Source organism: Amblyraja radiata, chromosome 34, assembly GCF_010909765.2.
Source record: "Amblyraja radiata isolate CabotCenter1 chromosome 34, sAmbRad1.1.pri, whole genome shotgun sequence".
Classification (NCBI taxonomy): domain Eukaryota; kingdom Metazoa; phylum Chordata; class Chondrichthyes; order Rajiformes; family Rajidae; genus Amblyraja; species Amblyraja radiata.
This window is the reverse complement of record NC_045989.1, coordinates 19,080,561-19,102,786: the sequence shown is the minus strand read 5'-3', so window position 1 is coordinate 19,102,786 and position 22,226 is coordinate 19,080,561. Positions and strand designations below refer to the sequence as shown.

At 43.6% G+C, this 22,226-nt stretch overlaps 1 protein-coding gene across 1 annotated transcript; it reads left to right on the top strand.

Moving 5' to 3' along the window:
• The first annotated feature begins 210 nt into the window (after positions 1 to 210).
• Positions 211 to 21,556, top strand: slc24a5 (solute carrier family 24 member 5). Its single transcript, XM_033050382.1, has 9 exons — positions 211 to 673; positions 812 to 991; positions 5,861 to 5,944; positions 10,618 to 10,721; positions 12,240 to 12,340; positions 13,331 to 13,614; positions 14,685 to 14,891; positions 18,052 to 18,153; positions 20,511 to 21,556. The coding sequence occupies exons 1-9, from the start codon at positions 508 to 510 to the stop codon at positions 20,825 to 20,827; spliced, it is 1,545 nt and encodes a 514-aa protein (XP_032906273.1). The 5' UTR covers positions 211 to 507; the 3' UTR covers positions 20,828 to 21,556.
• Positions 21,557 to 22,226: the final 670 nt, after the last annotated feature.

The following is a 22,226-nucleotide window of genomic DNA, read 5'->3' as shown; positions in this document are numbered from 1 at the left end:
AGAACCGACTGTACTTACATTGATATCTGCGTAGTTCTTTGACCTTAAATTCAATGAAGGGGTTGACTTGACCCCTCGTGTAGGGGGTTTTTGTTTAATCTTTTCTTAAAGTTTCGTAAGTAACACAACGTAACACATGTCCCGTGTGTGTGTGTGTGCTGCCCGAAGCCACCGCTCCATCCCCATCTTGCTCGCTGGTCCTCAAGGTAATTGACTCGGTAAACTCAGATCATTAGTTTGCACAACTCGTGATTCTTGTCATCTGAGCACCAACGCGCTCCAATTAAAGATCGGTGCTCACGAGCTCTCAGCCTCTCTCAGTGGCTGGAGACACAGGGCTCATTCCCCCACCCAGCCCATATTAGCTGCCTGCTAGTTGCAGCGTAGACCTGTGCAATCTGGGCTTGGCCAGTGCCTGCGGCCAGGACACACCAAAGATCTCTAGGACCTTTGGGACACACCACCTGCAGAGAGTTGGAGGAGAGTTTTTTCAGTGCGGGTTCAACGATGGGTGCAGGCAGCATCTTGGAGCACAAGAGAAGGAGAAGAAAAGTGGTCTTCCCAGCGGCGGGACTCTGCCTACTCCTATATGCAACGACCCACCTCGTTCACAAAGTCGCCTCGACCACCAGGCTGGGCAGCGCTCTGCGGACCCGCAGAGCAGCAGTAACCGGTCAGTTCCACAGCTGGGCAGCTGATAGTTTAGCCCCCAGTACAATTGTAACAAAGTTCTGGCGACGCCCAATGTTTGTATTGATAATTATGCGACTCAATTGCAATGTTATGCGCTTTCCTCCCCAATTTTACGCAGATAACTCGACAAACTGTGTGAAGTCTGCTTCGTCTGAGTTCCCCGGAGGACTGTTTACGCTGGATGAGAGGCGAGAAGGAGGAGTGATCATCCACTTTCTGGTCATTCTCTACATGCTGTTGGCCATAGACATGGTCTGTGAAGAATACTTCCTCCCCTCCCTGGAGGTGATCAGTGAACGTAAGTGTGAAGATAGACACAAACATGCTGGAGTAACTCAGCAGGACAGGCAGCGTCTCTGGAGAGAAGGAATGGGTGAAGTTTCGGGTCGACACCCTTCTTCAGACTGATGTCAGCGGAGAGGGAGATACAGAGATAAGGAAGTGTAAGGTGTGAAAATATGACCAAGGGAATAGAGATAAAGGAAAATATAGAATGGGTCATTGTTAGCTGTAATAGATAATAACAAAACAAACAGATAAAACATAGTCGGAGACAGTAAGACAGGTCGGAGAACTGGGAAGGGGGTGGGATGGAGAGAGAGGGAAAGCAAAGGGTTACTTGAAGTTAGAGAAATCGATGTTCATACCGCTAGGGTGTAAGCTGCCCAAGTGAAATATGAGGTGTTGTTCCTCCAATTTGTGCTGGGTCTCACTCTGACAATGGAGGAGGCCCAGGTCAGAGTGGGAATGGGAGGGGGAGTTAATGTGTTTAGCAACCGGGAGATCAGGTAGATGTGAATATTACCTGTAGCCCTGCATCACATGAGTACAGAAGTTGGGAGGTCCTGTTGCAGTTGTATAGGACGTAGTGAGACCGTATTTAGAGTATGGTGTTCAGTTCTGGGCACCATGTTATAGGAAATATGTCAAGTTGGTAATGGCAACCGAGAAGATTTGAGGATGTAAATCATTTTGCCATTTACGAGGATTACAATAAATGGGCAATCAATTAAAGATAAACTGCGGACGCTGGGAATCCAATATAACCCACAGATAATACTCAGCAAGATAGGCAGCATCTGTGGGGAGAGATTTCAATAGACAATAGGTGCAGGCGTAGGCCATTCGGCCCTTTGAGCCTGCACCGCCATTTAATGTGATCATGGCTGATCATCCACAATCAGTACCCCGTTCCTGCCTTCTCTCCATATCCCTTGACTCCAATATCCCTAAGACCTCTATCTCTCTCTCTTGAAACCATGTTATTAATGAGATTTAGGAGAATTGAAAGGAACTGCAAATGCTGGGGGGCTTTTCCAAAGATAGACACAAAATGCTGGAGTAATTCAGTGGGTCAGACAGCATCTCCAGAGAAAATGGACAAGTGATGTTTTGGGTATGGGCCCAAACTGATTGTAGGGATGATGGTGCTAGGTCCAAGTTAAGACCAAGACACATCAGGACAGGGAATAGATGACCTTGGGGAAAGAGGTTTCCTGATGGACCAGTTGTTGGCTAGTGACAATGTGATCCCAAAAAGGGATCCCAAACTGTGGAGCTGGTCAACTGATGTTCGGTGGGAGAGGGAAGGGAGGGGGAAAGGGAATGTTTGTGGAAGTTACCTAAAACAGATGCTTTGACCCACTGAGACCATGCAGACCGTCGATCAACCGTACACACTATTCCCATTTGCATTCACTCCCTACACTTTAGGGGCAATTTATAGAGGCCAATTAACCTACAAATCCACGCATCTTTGGGAAGTGGGTGGAAACGCACGTGGTCTCAGGAAGAACGTGCATAGTTCACGTAGACTGAACCCAAAGTCAGGATGGAACTCGGGTCTCCGGTGTTGAGGCAGCAGCTTTACCTGCTGCGCCACTGTGCCGCCCAAAATTGGCTTCCAGTGCCAAGTCAACACACCAACTCCTGGCAGGAGAGGATAGACTTGCCTGGACTAGATTTTCAAATATCAGTGGCTGGTTAAAACCAGTGCAGAAACAAAATGTCTACTAATTTCAATGAAAGGAATAGCTACAGGGAGAAAAAAATAAATCAATAAAAGACCATATTTTTTTCATTAATTGAGTTTAGTTCAATGTTTTTAATAACTTAAATGTCCCTTTTAAGTGGTTTTAATATTTGCAACTTAATTCGTTTTTTTTGTAAAGCTTTTGAATTAAGAAACATTCAGATGTCCATGACAGCCAGCTTTGCCGGCTCTCAGTTCTGTCAGCTGATTTATGGAAGGGTCTTGTTCTGACCCTGCTACAAGATGCATTACATCACCCAAGACTATGCCACCTCAACTGCATTGGCCATCTACGATAAGAATGGCATTTAACAGCAAATCTATATTTATCTTGCGGGCGCCACAGTGGTGCACCAGTGGAGTTGCTGACTTACAGCGCCAGAGACCTTGTTCGATCCTGACTATGGGTGCTGTCTGTACAGAGATTGTACGTTCTCCCCGTGACCTGCATGACAGCTATCTACTCTGTGTGCCTGGTTAAAGCAACTGGGATCAGTGGAGTAAGTCTCCCTATTGAATTTGGGCTGTTGCAGCTTAAAGTTCAGAGTTTTCCCATTGAATAGTGTGTAATTGTTGTTGTTTTTCAAAAATTATAAGCCTCTCATTGAATGGTTTCAATGAGTTTGGTTGCTTTTAAATAACTTTCAATGGTTTCTTTTAAGTAACTTTCAATAATTTAAGATTTTCACATCACTGTGTAATTGAATGCTCAACAATCTAATATTTATGACAGTGCATTCAGATCCCTTTTTCCACATTTTGTTACGTTACAGCCTAATTCTAAAATGGAATAAATTCATTTTTTTTTCTATCATCAATCTACACACAATACCACATAATAAAAAAGCAAACACAGATGTTTAGAAATTTTTGCAAAATAATTAAAATGAAATAACTGAAACATCACATTTACATAAGTATTCAGACCCTTTACTCAGTACTTGTTGAGGCACCTTTGGCAGTGATTACAGCCTCGAGTCTTCTTGGGTATGATGCTACCAGCTTGGCACACCTGTATTTGGGTAATTTCTCCCATTCTTCTCTGCAGATCCCCTCAAGCTCTGTCAGGTTGGATGGGGAGCGTCGATGCACAGCTATTTTCAGGGCCCTCCAGAGATGTTCGATTGGGTTCAAGTCTGGGCTCTGGCTGGGCAACTCAAGGACATTCACTGACTTGTCATGAAGCCTCTCCTGCATTGGCTTGGCTAAGTGCTTAGGGTTGTTGTCTTGTTGGAAGGTGAACCTCTGCCCCAGTCTGAGGTCCGGAACGCTCTGGAGCAGATTTTCATCAAGGGTCTCTCAATACTTTGCTTTGTTTATCTTTCCCTCGATCCTGGCTAGTCTCCCAGTTCCTGCCGCTGAAAAACATCCTCACAGCATGATGCCGCCACCACCATGCTTCACCGTGGGTATGGTATTGGCCAGGTGATGAGCGGTGCCTGGTTTCCTCCAGACCTGACGCTTGGCATTCAGGCCAAAGAGTTCAATCTTAATTTCATCAGACCAGAGAATCTTGTTTCTCATGGTCTGAGAGTCCTTTAGGTAAACTCCAAGTGGGCTGTCATGTGCATTTTACTGAGGAGTGGCTTCCGTCTGGCTACTCTACCATAAAGGCCCAATTGGTGGAGTGCTGCAGATATAGTTGTCCTTCTGGAAAGTTCTCCCCATCTCCACAGAGGAACTCTGGAGCTCTGTCAGGGTGAGCATCTGGGTTTGGCCAACTCCCTGACCAAGGTCCTTCTTCCCCGATTGCTCAGTTTGGCCGGGTGGTCAAATGAAGTGTCCTGCCGGTGGTTCCAAAGTTCTTCCATTTAAGAATGACGGAAGCCACTGTGCTCTTCGGGACCTGCAATGCTGCAGAAATTATTTTATACCCTTCCCCGGATCTGTGTCTCGACACAATCCTGTCTCGGAGGTCTATGGACAATTCCTTTGTTCATGGCTTGGTTTTTGCTCTGACATGCACTGTCAACTGTAGGACCTTATATAGGCAGCCGTGTGTCTTTCTAAATCGTGTACAATCAATTGAATTTACCACTGGTGGACTCTAATCAAGTTGTAGAAACATCTCGAGGATAATCAATGGAAACTGGATTAAGCTCCATTGCAAGGGGTCTGAATACTTATGTTAATGTGATATTCCAGTTATTTCTTTTTAATTACTTTGCTAACTTTTTTAAACACCTATTTTCACTTCATTCTGGGGTATTGTGTGTAGATTGATGATAAAAAATATATAATTTAATCCATTAAAAAATAAGGCTAACATAATAAGATGTGGAAAAAGTGACGGGGTCTGAATACTTTCTGAATGCACTGTATATCCTGCATATTTCTGTTTGTGGCTTCAGGGGATGGAATGCTTTATATCTTGTGAAGAAATAATTCAATGTAGTTTTTGTTCTTTGTTTTCTCAATGTTGAACTATGCGTAGCATTTTCATTTGGCTGGAATTTTCTTCTTTAGAGTATTTGTACTTGGTGTTTGAGCTCCTGAAGCAATCGTATTCCAATAAAGAAATATTTAACCGGATTTCTGATATAATTCATGTGCAGTTGTTGCAGATTCTCGAAGCTGAATTGAATTGGAAATGGCACTTCAGCTTTGATAGGAAGGGTGCATCATTTTTATTCTTGTGCAAGTGAAGCCCTTGGGGGTGACCACTTCATGAGATGCTTTAGACTTTGGAGATACAGCATGGAAACATGCCCTTCGGCCCACCGAGTCCGTGCCGACCAACGATCACCCCGTTCAACTATCCTCCAAACCCGGGACAATTTACCATTTACAGAATTAACCAACAAACCTGCACGTCTTTGGAGTGTGGGAGGAAACCAGAGCACCCAGAGGAAACCCATGCGGTCACGGAGAGAACGTGCAAAATCCATACAGACAGCCCTCCTAGTCAGGATCGAACCCGGATCTCTGGCGCTGTGAGGCAGCAACTCTACCACTGCGCCACCGTGCTGCCCTCTGATTTATTTTGTGGTGCATCAAAAACCCCCTCTGCACTGCAAAGCCAAGTTCATTAAGGGCAGAGGGTCTGCTGTGCATTATACTCATTTATTGTATCCAGTGTAACATCAATGCAGAATACGTTGAATTCTGATCATAAAATGGTATTTGTAATTGTAGGCCTTGGCCTCTCTCAGGATGTTGCCGGGGCAACGTTTATGGCAGCAGGAAGCTCTGCACCTGAATTAGTCACATCTTTTCTGGGTAAGTAAGACTAATTATCAACCACATTTTTTAATATTTGAGTTCCTGTTCGAAAGAACTAAAAATAAAGTCGTTCCAAATGTATTCATTTGCCACTTCCGTCAGTCGGGTTTTGACTTCAGTGTTAACAATAGACAATAGGTGCAGGAGTAGGCCATTCGGCCCATCGAGCCAGCACTCAATGTGATCATGGGTGATCATCCCCAATCAGTACGCCATTCCTGCCTTCTCCCCATATCACCCGACTCCGCTATCTTTAAGAGCCCTATCAAGCTCTCTCTTGAAAGTATCCAAAGAACCGGCCTCCACCGCCCTCTGAGGGAGAGAATTCCACAGACTCACAACTCTGTGGAAAAAGTGTTTTCTCATCTCCGTTCTAAATGGCTTACCCCTTATTCTTAAACTGTGACCCCTGGTTCTGGACTCCCCCAACATCGGGAACATGTTTCCTGCCTCTGTCCAAACCCTTAACGATCTTATGTTTCAATAAGATACCCTCTCATCCTTCTAAACTCCAGAGTGTATAAGCCCAGCCGCTCCATTCACTCAGCATATGACATTCCCGCCATCCTTGTAAACCTACTCTGCACTCCCTCAGTAGCAAGAATGTCCTTCCTCAAATTAGGGGACCAAAACTGCACACAATATTCCAGGTGTGGTCTCACTAGGGCCCTGTACAACTGCAGAAGGACCTCTTTGCTCCGATACAAGACGACTCGTGTTATAAAGGCCAACATGCCATTCGCTTTCTTCACTGCCTGCTGTACCTGCATGCTTACTTTCATGGACTGATGAACAGATCCCGTTGTACTTCCCCTTTTCCCAACTTGACACCATTTAGATAGTAATCTGCCTTCCTGTTTTTTATACCAAAGTGGATAACCTCACATTTATCCACATTAAACTTCATTTGCCATGCATCTGCCCACTCCCCTACCTGTCCAAGTCACCCTGCATTCTCATAGCATCCTCCTCACAGTTCACACTGCCACCCAGCTTTGTGTCATCTGCAAATTTGCTAATGTTACTTTGAATCCCTTCATCCAAATATTTGATGTATATTGTAAATAGCTGCGTTCCCAGCACCGAGCCATGCTGTACCCTAGTCACTGCCTGCCATTCTGAAAGGGACCCATTAATCCCTACTCTTTGTTTCCTGCCTGCCAACCAGTTTTTTATCCATGTGCCCTAACTTTGCCCACGAATCTCCTATGTGGGACCTTATCAAATGCTTTCTGAAAGTTCCGGTACACTACATGGCTCTCCCTTGTCCATTTTCCTAGTTACATTCCAGAAGATTAGTCAAGCATGATTTCCCCTTCATAAATCCATGCTGACACGGACCGATCCTGTTACTGCTATCCAAATGTGCGGCTATCTCATCTTTTATAATTGACTCCAGCATCTTCCCCACCACCGATGTCAGGCTATAACTCCGTTTTCTCACTCCCGCCTTTCTTAAAAAGTGAGATAACATTAGCTACCCTCCAATCCACAGGAACTGATCCTGAATTTATAGAACATTGGAAAATTATCACCAATGCATCCAAGATTTCTAGATGCACTTCCTTAAGTACCCTGGGATGCAGACCATCAGGCCCTGGGGATTTATCAGCCTTCTGTCCCATCAGTCTACCCAACACCATTTCCCGCCTAATGTGGATTTCCTTCAGTTCCTCCGTCACCCCAGATCCTCTGGCCACTACTATATCAGGAAGATTGTTTGTGTCCTCCTTAGTGAAGACGGATCCAAAGTACCTGTTCAACTCATCTGCCATTTCCTTGTTCCCCATAATAAATTCACCTTTTTCGGTCTTCAGGGGTCCAACTTTGGCCTCATCTTTTCTCCCCGTATTGTCTTTTTAGTTATCTTCTTTTGCTCTTTAAACATTACCCAATCCTCCTGCTTCCCGCTCATCTTTGCTACGTTGTTCTTCTTTTATTTTTATACTGTCCCTGACGTCCCTTGTCAGCCACGGTCGCCTCTTACTCCCCTTGGAATCTTTCTTCCTCGTTGGAATGAACTGATCCTGCATCTTCTGTATTATTCCTAGAAATACCTGCCATTGTTGTTCCACTGTCATCCCTGCTAGTGTATCTTTTCAGTCAACTTTGGCCAGCTCCTGCCTCATGGTTCCATTGTCCCCTTTATTCAACTGTAACACTGACACCTCCGATCCACCCTTCTCCTGCTCCAATTGTATATTAAACCTGACCATATTATGGTCACTACCTCCTAATGGCTCCTTAACCTCAAGTTCCTTTTATCAAATCCGGTTCATTACATAACACTAAATCCAGAATTGCCTTCTCCCTGGTAGGCTCCAATACAAGCTGCTCTAAGAATCCATCACAAAGGCATTTCACAAACCCCCTTTCTTTGGGTCCAGTACCAACCAGATTTTTCCAGTCTACCTGCATGTTGAAATCTCCCATAACAACTGCAGCATTACCTTTACTAATTGCCAATTTTAACTCCTGATTCCACTTGCACCCTATATCCAGGCTACTGTTTGGGGGCCTGTAGATAATTCCCATTAGTCTTTTTACCCTTACAATTCCTTAGTTCTACCCATACTGACTCCACATCGCCTGTTTCAATGTCAATCCTTGCAAGGGTCTGAATTTCATTCCTCACCAACAGAGCTACCCCACCCCCGCTGCCCACCTGTCTGTCTTTTTGATAGGAGGTATACCCTTGGATATTCAGTTCCCAGCCCTGGCCCTCTTGCAGCCATGTCTCTGTAATTCTCGCCAATTTCTAACTGAGCCTCAATCTTGTCCACTTTATTTCTTATACTTCGCGCATTCATATACAACACTTTGACCTCCGTATTCATGTCCCCCTCACACCGCTTGCAATTGGCCCTGACCGTACTCTTTTATCCCTTCTCGAACTTTCCTTCCCATTAATTCGAGAATTTTTTGTAATTCTTTCAGTACTCACTTCCCTTTCAACTCCATCTTTGTACTCCCAAGTTGTCAATCCCTCCCCCCCACTATTTAGTTTAAACCCACACATGTAGCCATAGCAAACCTGCCAGAACATCGGTCCCCCTCCAGTTAAGGTGTAACCCGTCCCTTTTGTACAGGTCACCCCTACCCCAGAAGAGATCCCAGTGGTCTATAAATCTAAATCCGTGCTCCCTGCACCAGCCCCTCAGCCACACATTCAGATCCCCTTTCTCCCTGTTCCTGTCCTCACTAGCAAGAGGTTCTGGAAGCAATCCAGAGATTACCACCCTAGAAGTCTTGCTTTTCAGTCTTCTCCTTAACTCACGTTGGAGAACCTCCTTCCTCTTCTTCCCGATGTCGTTTGTGACATCTTGCTCATGACATCCTGCACCCTGGCACCAGGGAGGCACATCCTCGTGTCTCGTCTGCTGCCACAGAATCACCTGTCTGCTCCTCCACAATGGAGTCACCCACCACTGTGGCTCTGCCCGATGCCGGTCGAGTCCCATCTCTAGGATTGGAGCCACCGACGTGTCGCCGCTCGCACTGGAAGCATCGTCTCCCCGACAGTTCCCAAGACGGACGTACCTGTTTTCATGAGGCACAGCCACCTGGGTCTCCTGCACTCCCCGTTTACCACCCTTTCTCTCAGTCACACACCTTTATTCTTCCCGTATCCTTGGTGTGACAACCTCACTGTAGGTCCTGTCCAGGAAACTCTAATTTTCCCGGATGGCCGAGGTCATCCAGCTGCTTCTCCAGTGCCTTCAGGAGCTGAACCTGGACGCACTTGCCACAGTTGTAGCAGCCAGAGGCTCCACCCGTGTCCCTGGGCTCCGACATACTGCAAGCATCACACTGTTTCATCTCACCCATCATGTGTTCATCGCGTCCCGTCTTCTCCAGCTTTTTGCGTAGCCTCTTCGCCGAAGGCTCTCGAGCCAAAGACTCGCACTTTACTCACAAGGCTGCTCCCTCACTGCCACTCCCCTAGAGCAGCCTTGCTTATATTGACTGATAAATTGCCTCATTTGCCAATTTACAAACCAAATTCCTCAGTTTTAAACTGTTTTTCCCTTGTGACTGACTCGCCTTTCCCGACGGTTTCAGCCAATAAGCCAATTGTTGGGGCAGAGACATGCAGATTGGGATTGTTGCGTAGTTGTAATTCGATGGGGAGGAATGAGGTGGGTGATGTTCAGCATTCAAGCAGACTGACCATTTGACCTTCTCCTGGGCATGCCCAATGAAGGCAGTTGGCAGGAGAACATGGATTGGGTTGCAGTGCAAAGTTCCAAAAGGAATGCTGGGTGGATGGTGATGTCATTTTCCAGAGCTACCATAGGAATTGCATTAGAGGAAGACAGAATGATGCCGAAATGGGTGCACTTGTGATTCACTCAATCAGAAAACCAATGTTCAACTGTATAAAGCTAAATAGAAACAGTATTGCAACATTGAGTTTCCAGCAAAATAGGTGTTAAAACCTGGGGCTCCTTCTGTAAAGGTGTCAACAATTGTTGTGGGACAAAATAAGTAAATGTCTCAAATTCATGCCACTTTTTAATGAATTACTATTTATGAACATTGTTTACAACAACCTTGAACCCTTGCATTTGGGTTGTGTGGAATTTACTTTGGGTTTTAGTTAAACTCTGCATATTAAGAGGATACCAAGTTGGACAATGTTACTGTCTGATCTCATTCTTTGTTCATAGGTGTCTTTGTGACCAAGGGAGATATTGGAATTAGTACTATAGTTGGATCTGCGGTCTTCAATTTGCTTGGTATCTGTGCTGCCTGTGGACTGTTAACCACTATGGTATGTAAGTAGACAATGTCACTGATAATGAAGAGGTGAATTTCTACTATTATCTTGTCAATAGACAATAGGTGCAGGAGTAGGCCATTTGGCCCTTCGAGCCAGCATCGCCATTCAATGTGATCATAGCTGATCATCCCCAATCAGGTCAACATATGACGATCCCTGTGTCAGTATTATCAATAATTACTTGTCTAGTGATATTAATGTAGCAAATGTGCCACGAAATTATAAGGATAATTTTCAAACAATTTGACAACATGAGGTGAGTTAAAGATCTGACATTTGGTCAGAGTTTTTGGGTTTTAAAGTTTGTACCAAAAGCAGATTGAGGTAACAAGGTTTGAGGGCACTGAGGTAGTCACTGGCATCTTGAGACTCAGTTAGGCTGTGGAGGCTAAGTCAATGGATATTTTTAAGGCAGAGATAGATTTTTGATTAGTACGGGTGTCAGGGGGAGAAGGCAGGAGAATGGGGTTAGGAGGGAGCGATAGACCAGCCATGATTGAATGGTGGAGTAGACTTGATAGGTCCAATGACCTAATTCTGCTCCTATCACTTATAACATGACCTTAAAAATAAATAAACTTGGGGATGATCGGCAGGAATCATTTATTTGCTAAAGCTGGGGATTAAATAGGAGGAGTGAGGTCATAAGGGATTAGAAATCAAAGGTAAAAATTTTAAAGTAGAATTGCCGATTTGACCAGAAGCCATTGTAGGTGAGTGAGTTTAGAGATACAGCATGGAAAGTGGCCCTTCGGCCCACCGAGTGCATGCCCATCAACAATCACCTGTACACTAGTTCAATCCTATACACCAGGGCCAATTTACAGAGACCGCTTAACCTACAAACCTGCACGTCTTTGAGATGTGAGAGGAAACCGGAGCACCCGGAGAAAACCCAGGCCAAATATCATTTTTCAAGTGTAATTTGCTATTCAGCTTCTGCATGTATTGAATAAACCCAGACCTGGAAAGGATGTGGTGGTTATTTATAATAATAGATTTGCTAAGTCTTGACAGCACTGGGCCTCTACTTGCTGGAGTTTAGGATAAGGGGATGGGGGGGGATGGGAAAACCTAATTGAAACTAAAAGAATAATGAAGGGCATAGAGTGGATGTGGAAAGGATGTTTCTACTGGTGGAGGAGTCTTGAACCAGAGGTCAAAGTCTCTAAATTAAAGGGTGCTCTTTTTAGTCAGAGTGAAACTCTGTGGAAACCCATTGCCGTGGAAACCCATTGCCACAGAAGGCTGTGGAGGCCAAGTCAGTGGATATTTAAAGTAGAGATAGACAAATTCTTGATTAGAACGGGTGTCAAGGGTGATGGGGAGGAGGCAGGGATCAGCCACGATTGAATGACAGAGTAGACTCGATGGGCTGAATGTTCTATTTCTACTCTTATAATTTGTGAACTTGTTAACTGTTACCCAGTCTCAAGGAAGAAGTCCTTCATCAGTGTGGACCTGACGTCTTAAGGATCAATAACCTTGTAACTTTGTAAACTTTTCCAGGTTTGTCGGTTGACTTGCTGGCCATTGCTCAGAGATTGTACAGCCTATGCCATCAGTGTTGCAGCATTAATTGCCATTATCTTTGATAACAAGATTTACTGGTAAGACTCTTAAATTATTAAAACATGAAATGTAATATTTCCACTTAAATCATTCAGCATGTAGTTGTAATTCTCAGCTGTATGTACAAACAGCACACAAAAATCACTAGTGTGTGTGTTTACTCAATCGACCAACTTGACCTCAGCTGCCTATATACCAGAATCCCTCTGGTGAAGCGCGCACTCGTCAGTTAGGGGTGGCACGGTAGTGTAGCGGTAGAGTTGCTGCCTCACCGCACCAGTGACCCGTGTTCTATCCTGATTCTCTCCATACGGAGTTCGTACATTCTCCTTTTGACCTTGTGGGTTTCCTCCAGGTCTTTCGGTTTCCTCCCACGTTGCAAAGACGTGCAGGTTTGTAGGTTAATTGGCTTTAAACTGTCACTAGTTTGTAGGTTAGAACTAGTGTATGGGTGAGCCTTGGTCGCCGTGGAGTCAGTGGGACGATGGGCCTGTTTCCACGCTGTATGGTTTCAAAAAAGTTCCACTTCTATTCGGCCCATTTCAGGAATTTGCTTCTCCTTTCATGCTTCTGGAAGGTTTTAATTTTGAGTACTAATACAAATGGGATCGCGTACTTTCAAGCTTCTGTATCTTCTGCCAGACCTCGCGTGTTTCACAGAGGAAGAGGACTTAACTTTCTGGTGCCTTTCCCCACAGTGGAAATTTTTGATTCTGCTGTGGGGGGACGTTTGTGTTGAAATCTATAATGTGTTGGGTCCATTTTTTTTATTTTTTAAACCTTTTTCTATGGTTTGTATGGAAACTTATTATTTATCTTATGTAAAGCACTTTGGTGTCAATGCGAGTTGACTTAAAACGTGCTATATAAATAAAACTTACTTACATTGTTGGCCAATGTAATGAAAATCGAACAACCATTGTACAAGCCAAATTAACTTCCTCATTGACTATTGCACTGTTAAATGCTCAAGTTGGTTGATGTGCCAATTTGAAGGTTGTTCATTCTGCTATTTTTTTTTTTTAAAGGTACGAGTCGGCTTCTCTATTGTTGATCTACATAGCGTATATCGTGGTTTTATACTTTGACAGTAACCTGAACGAGTACATAACAAAGAAGTTTAGCCCGTGCTGTACTTGTCTGACACAAGCAATGGAAGAAGGCAATGAACACGATGCATTAATAGACTGGCAGGGGGGAAACGGACCATTGATATATCGCCGTTCCCGATCGGACAGTGGAATCTTTCATGATGACTCCGACTATTCCCAACATTCCCTCAGTTTACACGGACTGTCGGAGATTACTGAAGGTAAAGTTGAAGTGAGCCAATTGAATGTATTGGTACTCAAACATGTCAATATTTTTACTTGGACACAAAATATTCATATAGAGATATGTGTTGGTCAATCCAACCTGTAGTGCATGATGTCAGTTTAAAACTGTCCACAAAGGAATACATCGCATTAAATATGGGTTCATATCTATTCACAATTCATGTTTAATCCCCTAGCTCCCCATCTACCCAATGATTTACCCACATATTTGCAATTTAACTACTTTTGATACCGATGCCCAAAGAGCATCAGCACCATGATTTCCAAATACAGGTGAATTATATTGAGCCCCCTGAGCCGGTTCTGCTATTTCATTCCCTTTCCGAAGAAACATCATCCGACCATAGCAATTTAGCTCAATTTCCCGACACATTTGTTGAAAGTGAGCCACCCGGGAACAATGATTTTGAAAATGTAGGAAAGTGAATTATTTCACTCCTGTTCTTAAGGAGATATTTGGGATTGAAAATTTTACTATTCCTTACACAGTCATTCAGCCTGGAAACAGGCCCCTCTGCTCAACTCGTCCATGCTAACCAAGATGCCCTTTGTCCCATTTGCCCACACATGTTGCTGAATATAATTTGCCTGTATTTGGAAATCATTTATCAATGGAAAGTCCGCACCAAAAACTGTCGCTCATGTTCTCAACAAGTACTGACGAGCCTAAATATCGGTAACATTTTGTGGTTTAGGTTTTACCGCCTTTATACACATTTGTTTTAAACTTTAAAAAATCAAGGCCTGAAATGATACAGGAGGTTAGGGAATCGACAGCAACAACGGGTTGATAATCCAGTGATATTACCATCTGATTGTATTTTTGTTGATGCAATTGAATTATTTAATTAAATTCTGCAATTAGAAATAGAAAATGCTGAAAACACTCGTGAGGTTGGGGATATGCTGTTGGGAAGGGATTAGGTCCGAGACCCTTCATTGATGTTGTCTAATCTAAGTTTGCCAGCATTTTGTTTTTATTTCAATTACTCACAACTGTAGTTATGTTTTATTTAGATAACCAAGTTTGTTTTTGTCCGCACAGATCCAGCAAGCGTGTTTGCAATGCCTGAATCGGATGTGAAGCGAGTTGTGTGGGTACTCTCTCTTCCCATCACCACACTACTCTTCATAACCACCCCGGACTGTCGGAGGCCCCAGTGGAGAAAATGGTTCCTGCTAACCTTCTTCATGTGTGCTGCATGGATATCTGGATTCACATATGTATTGGTTTGGATGGTAACCATTGTGGGTAAGAATCTGGTAACTATGCTCTGGAATTGTTTTTGTAAATGAAGTGGTAGGCCACAAAGGTTCACTTTCACTGTTTTCCATACAAAAGGCACCCAAGGCTAGACCCTACCCCCCCCCCCCCCTCACTAATCCGTTTTACTAAAACCAATTATTCTGATCTGTCTGAACTGATTCAAACTAAACAATCAGAAGGGTCCCGACCTGAAACGTCACCTATCCATTCTCCAAAGATGCTGCTTGACCCGCTGAGTTACTGCAGCACTTGTGTCTATCTTCAGTTTTACTAAAACCCACTGATATTATCAGTTGATGCAAAGTGCTAGGGTAACTCAGCAAGTTATGTCCTTTTGTGTATTAACTAGTATCTGCAGTTCTTTGTTTCTAATATTATCAGTTGTAGGTTCACCAAATGGGTCCCTGACTTTGCAATACGCAACATTGATTAATTTAGATTTTACAAAGTATTATTCATAAGGTAGTGAGTGGACCAAGAGGAGGCGTGCTCTCGTCTTCATCAATTTATCCACACTAACATTGGCAGAAGTATACTCTGCAGCACTTGTGGAGGTAAACTGCCTTCAGTGAAGATACCCTCTATCATCTTGTGTGCCACCACAGATGTGCTGAGAAATGGGCATTCACAAGGTGGTATGGTGATAGATGGTGATATCAATAGCAGCAAAAATGTACACCACCACAATTTGTGGCCCACTACTTCCCACAATCTACCATAACATGGCTTTTTGGTAATCAAGCCTGTTTCTATAAGGCAGGGGTTGGCAACCTTGTTCTGCATGGGGGCCAGGATCCATGTCTGAGCCGATGGTGGGCCACATCTATCGCCATAGAGCGACACTTAGTGTTTTTCGCATTAGTTTTCATGTTTTTCAATTAGTTTTCTGCAGTTCCCAGGTCCCTCGCGTCCCGGGGATTGGCTACAGTTCCCAGGTCGCAGGCTAGATTTTGGGTTACGGGCCAGATCCGACCCGTGGGCCATAGGTTGACGACTCCTGAAATAAGGAGTGTACAGTGACGAGCTGGGAGAACTTGCAGACAGAGCTAAAGCTGCCAGGACAAGGGGTCACAGCTTAAGGATAAGGGGGAAATCCTTTAAAACCGAGATGAGAAAAACTTTTTTCACACAGAGAGTGGTGAATCTCTGGAACTCTCTGCCACAGAGGGTAGTTGAGGCAAGTTCATTGGCTATATTTAAGAGGGAGTTAGATGTGGCCCTTGTGGCTAAAGGGATCAGAGGGTATGGAGAGAAGGCAGGTACGGGATACTGAGTTGGATGATCAGCCATGATATTGAATGGCGGTGCAGGCTCGAAGGGCCGAATGGCCTACTCCTGCACCTAATTTCTATGTTTCTATGCCACACAGGACTACATGCATGCTTTGTAGCTTGAAAACACATGCAGTGGTGAGAATTAAATGAAAATGTGAGCATGGAAGTGAGTTGCTGCAAACCTACTATATCTGTACAGACTATGAACAAGCTGAAGGCAGGCAACTACTGGAAAACCACACTCTCCTTGATGGTCAGGTCTGGCATGAGTATGTTGTGGACAAGACAGTGCAGCATTCCTGCCTCTGTTCCAATTTAACTTTTAGACAGACTAAAAATAACAAAAAGGATGAAAGGACAGACAGCCCCTTTGCATCAGCATAGGAGCACCTGAAGGCTATGTGCTCAGTCACCTGCTCCTCTCACTCTACACCCATGACTGTAGCAAGACAGTTCCAACTCCATCTTTATATTTGATGACGATACCACTGTTGTGGGGCAAATTAGATAATGATGAGTCTGAGTACAGAAGGGAGATTATCAACTGATTGAATGGTGTCAGAATAGCAACCTTACTCTCAACATCAGTAAAACAAAGGATCTGATTGTTGACTTTAGTAAAGTAAGGCTGAGGATCCACAAACCTGTCTTAATTGATGGGTTAGAGATGGAGAGACTCAACAACTTTGAGTTCCTGGGCGTTCATAGAAACATAGATACATAGAAAATAGGTGCAGGAGTAGGCCATTCGGCCCTTCGAGCCTGCATCGCCATTCAATATGATCATGGCTGATCATCCAACTCAGTATCCCGTACCTGCCTTCTCTCCATACCCTCTGATCCCCTTAGCCACAAGGGCCACATCTAACTCCCTCTTAAATATAGCCAATGAACTGGCCTTGACTACCCTCTGTGGCAGGGAGTTCCAGAGATTCACCACTCTCTGTGTGAAAAAAGTTCTTCTCATCTCGGTTTTAAAGGATTTCCCCCTTATCCTTAAGCTGTGACCCCTTGTCCTGGACTTCCCCAACATCGGGAGCAATCTTCCTGCATCTAGCCTGTCCAACCCCTTAAGAATTTTGTAAGTTTCTATAAGATCCCCTCTCAATCTCCTAAATTCTAGAGAGTATAAACCAAGTCTATCCAGTCTTTCTTCATAAGACAGTCCTGACATCCCAGGAATCAGTCTGGTGAACCTTCTCTGCACTCCCTCTATGGCAATAATGTCCTTCCTCAGATTTGGAGACCAAAACTGTACGCAACACTCCAGGTGTGGTCTCACCAAGACCCTGTACAACTGCAGTAGAACCTCCCTGCTCCTATACTCAAATCCTTTTGCTATGAAAGCTAACATACCATTCGCTTTCTTCACTGCCTGCTGCACCTGCATGCCCACTTTCAATGACTGGTGTACCATGACACCCAGGTCTCGCTGCATCTCCACTTTTCCTAGTCGGCCACCATTTAGATAATCTCCAGAGTGTAAGCAATATTGCAAATGTCATCATGGAACAAAAGTCCTGTAAACCTGCAACATGACCTCCTGACGCTCAACCACAATGCCCTTCACCACTGTACCATACCATATGCTTCCTTCACCACTGTACCTACTCATGTTGCCACTCAGGGAGCTATGGACTTGGACCCTATGATCTCTCTGTACGTCAATGCTGTTTAGAGTCTTGCAATTAACTGTGTACTTCCCCTTTACATTCTACCTATTTGACTGCATAAATTGTAAAGATGTCTTGCAGTCTCTAAAATAGCACTTTGTTACAATGTAGCAGAACCTTATGCAATCATACTATTAACAGAATGCTGTGACAGTGCAGTTCACTCTCAGACAATCTAACATTGTTTAATTCATTCAGGAGAAACTCTGGACATTCCTGAGACAGTGATGGGTCTGACATTGCTGGCAGCAGGCACCAGTATTCCAGACGCAGTGGCCAGTGTGCTTGTTACCAGAGAAGGTATGGATGTATTTTGAATGGAAAATGTGACTTCTTTTTTTTTTTACACCAACCTTATACATTTGACAGGTCCCTAGTTCTCACAACTCTCAAGCTTGCCATGTTCACTGAAATGTGTAACATTTTAAAAGTGAATAGTCTATTGGAGTATCGGTAACATCCAATAGTCAGGAAAAAACCACAGTTCCATAATGCCAGATTAATGGAGTTTTACTGTGCCGTAAAAACTAGTCACCAATGTGTAAGCAGTATTGCACTCACTGATGTCCTTCAATGAAGCACATTTAGTTGTTTTTTTTTGTTGCTTCATTCATTTTGTGACTTCAACCCCACAGCTACACAACTGATTTTTTTTACTGTCCTCTAGATGGCTTAAAAAGTCACCAACTTTAAGGTTTATGGTTGAGCAATAAATGACATCCCGCCTGTCAATTCAATACCCAGGAATGAATTAAAACAGTGCGAAAGCTTGGATGTGATGTTTGAGGTCTAATCAGTGTTGCCTGCATCATCGTCATGGACTAATGTTCTTTGTTAGTCCATGTGGCTACAGGTAACATTGCAAACCATTGTTCACTGCCTTCAGTTATCCAGTCTTTGCTGCAGATGATATGCATAAGATAGCTCAGTTACTAGCTCATTGCCACTTTCATTTCACTGCACATCTCGTATGTGTATGTGACAAATAAACTTGACTTGACTTGACTTATTCTCAAATCTCGTTTGATATAATCTACACATTGTGCAAAACATTATAATCTACACATTGTGCTAAACATTAAGACATTTTCAAAAAAAAGAGCAATTACTATAAAAATTGGTTTCCCGGGCATGGGTAAGGTGGGAACCCAGTTTACAGTCACCAAATTTAATAGTTTAACTTGCTTCAGCAAATAGGTGAAAGTACTTTAGCAGTATTCTTTCCCACCAAATACTAGTTTGCTGAATAGCCATGCATGTACAAACAATGAACTCATTAACACAGTGCAGAATTGTTCCATATATACAAAAAGTACAAATAACACAATCAGAATTCCTGAAAGCATTTTTTTAGATCTTGAATGTTTCTTGTTAAAGTATAATAGCGTAAAAATTTAAATATTCATGTGATGTCACCTTTACAACACAAAGGAAAGAAGCAATGAGAAGAGTGGAGGAAAATTAAATACAATCACAAGTCCACCTTGCAGATTTCCTCTTGGCCAGTTGGATTTATTTTTTAAAATACATACATTTGGGAATAATAAATTAAAGGTCAGCAAGTTTATCTATTTTGTTGCTTGTGTTGCTATTTTAAGAGATTCAGCAAGCTGCTGCCTACTTAATGCAACTAGGTGAAGTCTGGAATATTAAACACTGTTCTGCGGTACTTCATAGAATACTTCAATACAATACAAGCGTCTTAACTTGAAGTGTCATCTTTAAGGGCCTGTTGCACGATGCGAGTTTACCCAAGAGCTCTCCAGAGTTAAAAAAAAAAATCAACTTCGTGGTACTTCATCGCAAGTTTTTTTTAAAAAACACTGTTGAAAATAACTTCACGAGTCTCACGAACTTACCGCGTTTCCCAAGTACCTGCTGTTAGCGTTAGCGCTACGACGACGTCCACGAGCTCCGATGTACCCGCTACGTACTTACCACGAGTTTGATTTTTTTTTAAACTCTGGAGAGCTCTTGGATAAACTCGCATCGTGGGACTGGGTTAGATAGATTCTTAATTCTTACCTGAATTCTACATCAATTCCTCCCACATCCCTGATATTTAAGAGGGGAAGGGGAGGGAGTAACTCCTGGAAATCTGCAAGTTCTACAAGGATCTGGTCTTCCATTGCAAGAATGTTCACATGTCACAGAGTCATCCCAATGTTCTGTCGGCCAACTAAGAAACAATCAATGCTTAAACTTCAGAAAAATATAGTTAAGTCACTGAAAGGATGTCTGCAGTTTCGTTTTGTCAAAAGACCTTTCATATGTTCAAAATTATGGTCTTAAAATCTATCACGTAAGCACTGAAAAAATACCCGTTTCCATTCTATCCAGCATGACTTCTGATTCTCTAGTCCTTTAAAATTAATTCTTATTCAAATCTAATACCCAACTTCTTCCCTCATTCAAACCCTTCAACCCTCTCTTCCTCAAAATTCAAGTACGTTGTGCATTTCTTGCACATGCTCGTTTTCCTTTGCTGTCTCTGTCCCCCATATCCTCAACACTTTGATTAAAAACATATTAAAAGACTTACTAAACTTCTTTCTGCGAAATTACACATGTTTTGAAGTTGCAAGCGTGACACTGAGACTGGGCATGTATTACTGCAATCATTATAATGAAAACAATTTCTTCCTGCTTATCCTCAGGTAAAGGAAATATGGCTATGTCGAACATTGTGGGCTCCAATGTATTCGATCTGCTCTGTTTAGGTGCACCGTGGTTTATTAAGACAGTATTTGTTGACTTATCACCCGTAGAAGTGAACAGCAGCGGCATGACGTACACAACAGCCTCTCTCCTCCTCTCCATCATCTTCATTTTCGCAGCTATTCATATTAATGGATGGAAACTGGATAAGAAACTTGGAGTAACATGCCTGATAGCCTATTTAGTTTTTCTCGTTATTTCAGTTCTAAATGGACTCGGAATATTCGGCCACGTTCTTGCAAGGACATGCACTTAGCCGAGCTACAAATCCAGGTACAATTGTGAATGCTGTCACCCAAAACTGAAGCTTCCCAGACCTTTCCCATACACCATTAATCCTGATGGTTTTATCTGGACAAGAAATTGAGAAGAAAGTCCTGATGCAGGGTCTTGACTCAACCGTGACATACTGTTCACCTCTGCAGAAGCTGTCTGTCCCATTGAATTCCTCCAGCAGTTTGCCTTTTTTCCCCCTTTCAAGTAATTGGGTGTTGGTTTCCTGGGCCAAGACTGCTTACTGTTCCAGGATCAGGAAGAACAGATGAGAGAGAAACTTTTCTAATGTACAAGTCTCAAGAATTATATTCCGTGTTCCCTCAGCAATACAATAGGTGCTTTATTGTCACATGTGCAAAACAGTGACATTTTCTGTCACCAGATTTGGCACCATTTCCAAAATCTGGTCCACGCGCAAGCGCCTGGATTGTTCAGAGTACCGAAGTTCCTCTTCTCACCTGGCCACGCTCATGTCCTGGGGGTGTCTCCCACAGCCGATCGCGAGGGTGCAAGAGATATGACCCCGGTTCACTTTGCAACCAGCCTTGATCCTCGTGACCGTCATCGGCGGCCGCCTCCTCTTCGGTACTCCAGTCTTCGGGGAGGAGCTCCAAGGATTCCCCTCCACATGCCGTGGCCCACTGGGTCTTCCAGGGAGAGTTCCTGGCCCGCGGCAGTGGAGCCCGGTCCCCACGGTGGGCTCCACCGCGGTATGGCCACGGCTTGCCGGGATCCTCCTACCATTGCAAAATGGTAACAAAATGACACTGAAGCGTTAGGAAATTGCAGACCTAAGCCTTGGTTAAAGGAGGGTTTTGATTAGCTGAGGAGAAAAAGATTGAGGGAAGGCAAGTTTCGAGGCCTCGGGTAAAAGACATTTGCCAATGCCGGTTATTTTAAAATGAGATCAAAAATTCGCAAGAAATACATCAGCATTAGGCAGATAGGACAGTATCAAGGGAGGAGGATGGAGTCGGTTGAAAACAAAAGTTCCTAACACCGTGAAGACCTGAATTATTATTTGGCCTAAGTATCCATTTCAATAGAAACCAGGATTTAGTGATGGGAGTCGCGCAGCACAGAAAAAGGCTCATTAGCCCAACTTGTTCATGCTGACCAAAATGCCCCATCTAACTTAATCCCATTTGCCTGCATTTGGCCCATATCCCTCTACCATGTGCCTGTATTTATACCTGATGTTATTGAAACTGCCTCAACTACCTCCTCTAGCATCGCATTACATATACCTACCATCCTCTGTGCGAAAATGTTGCCCCTCAGGTTCCTATTAAATATTTCCCCAATCACCTTAAACCTATGTCCTCTGGTTCTTGATTCCAATACCCTGGGGAAAAGACTGCATTCAGCCTATCTATTCC

Bases quoted from the DNA above. Each gene is read 5' to 3' on its own strand.
- slc24a5 (XM_033050382.1), top strand. From the start codon at position 508: ATGGGTGCAGGCAGCATCTTGGAGCACAAGAGAAGGAGAAGAAAAGTG. The intron at 992-5,860 runs GTAAGTGTGAAG...TTGTAATTGTAG, and splicing joins CCTGGAGGTGATCAGTGAAC to GCCTTGGCCTCTCTCAGGAT. The intron at 5,945-10,617 runs GTAAGTAAGACT...CTTTGTTCATAG, and splicing joins ATTAGTCACATCTTTTCTGG to GTGTCTTTGTGACCAAGGGA.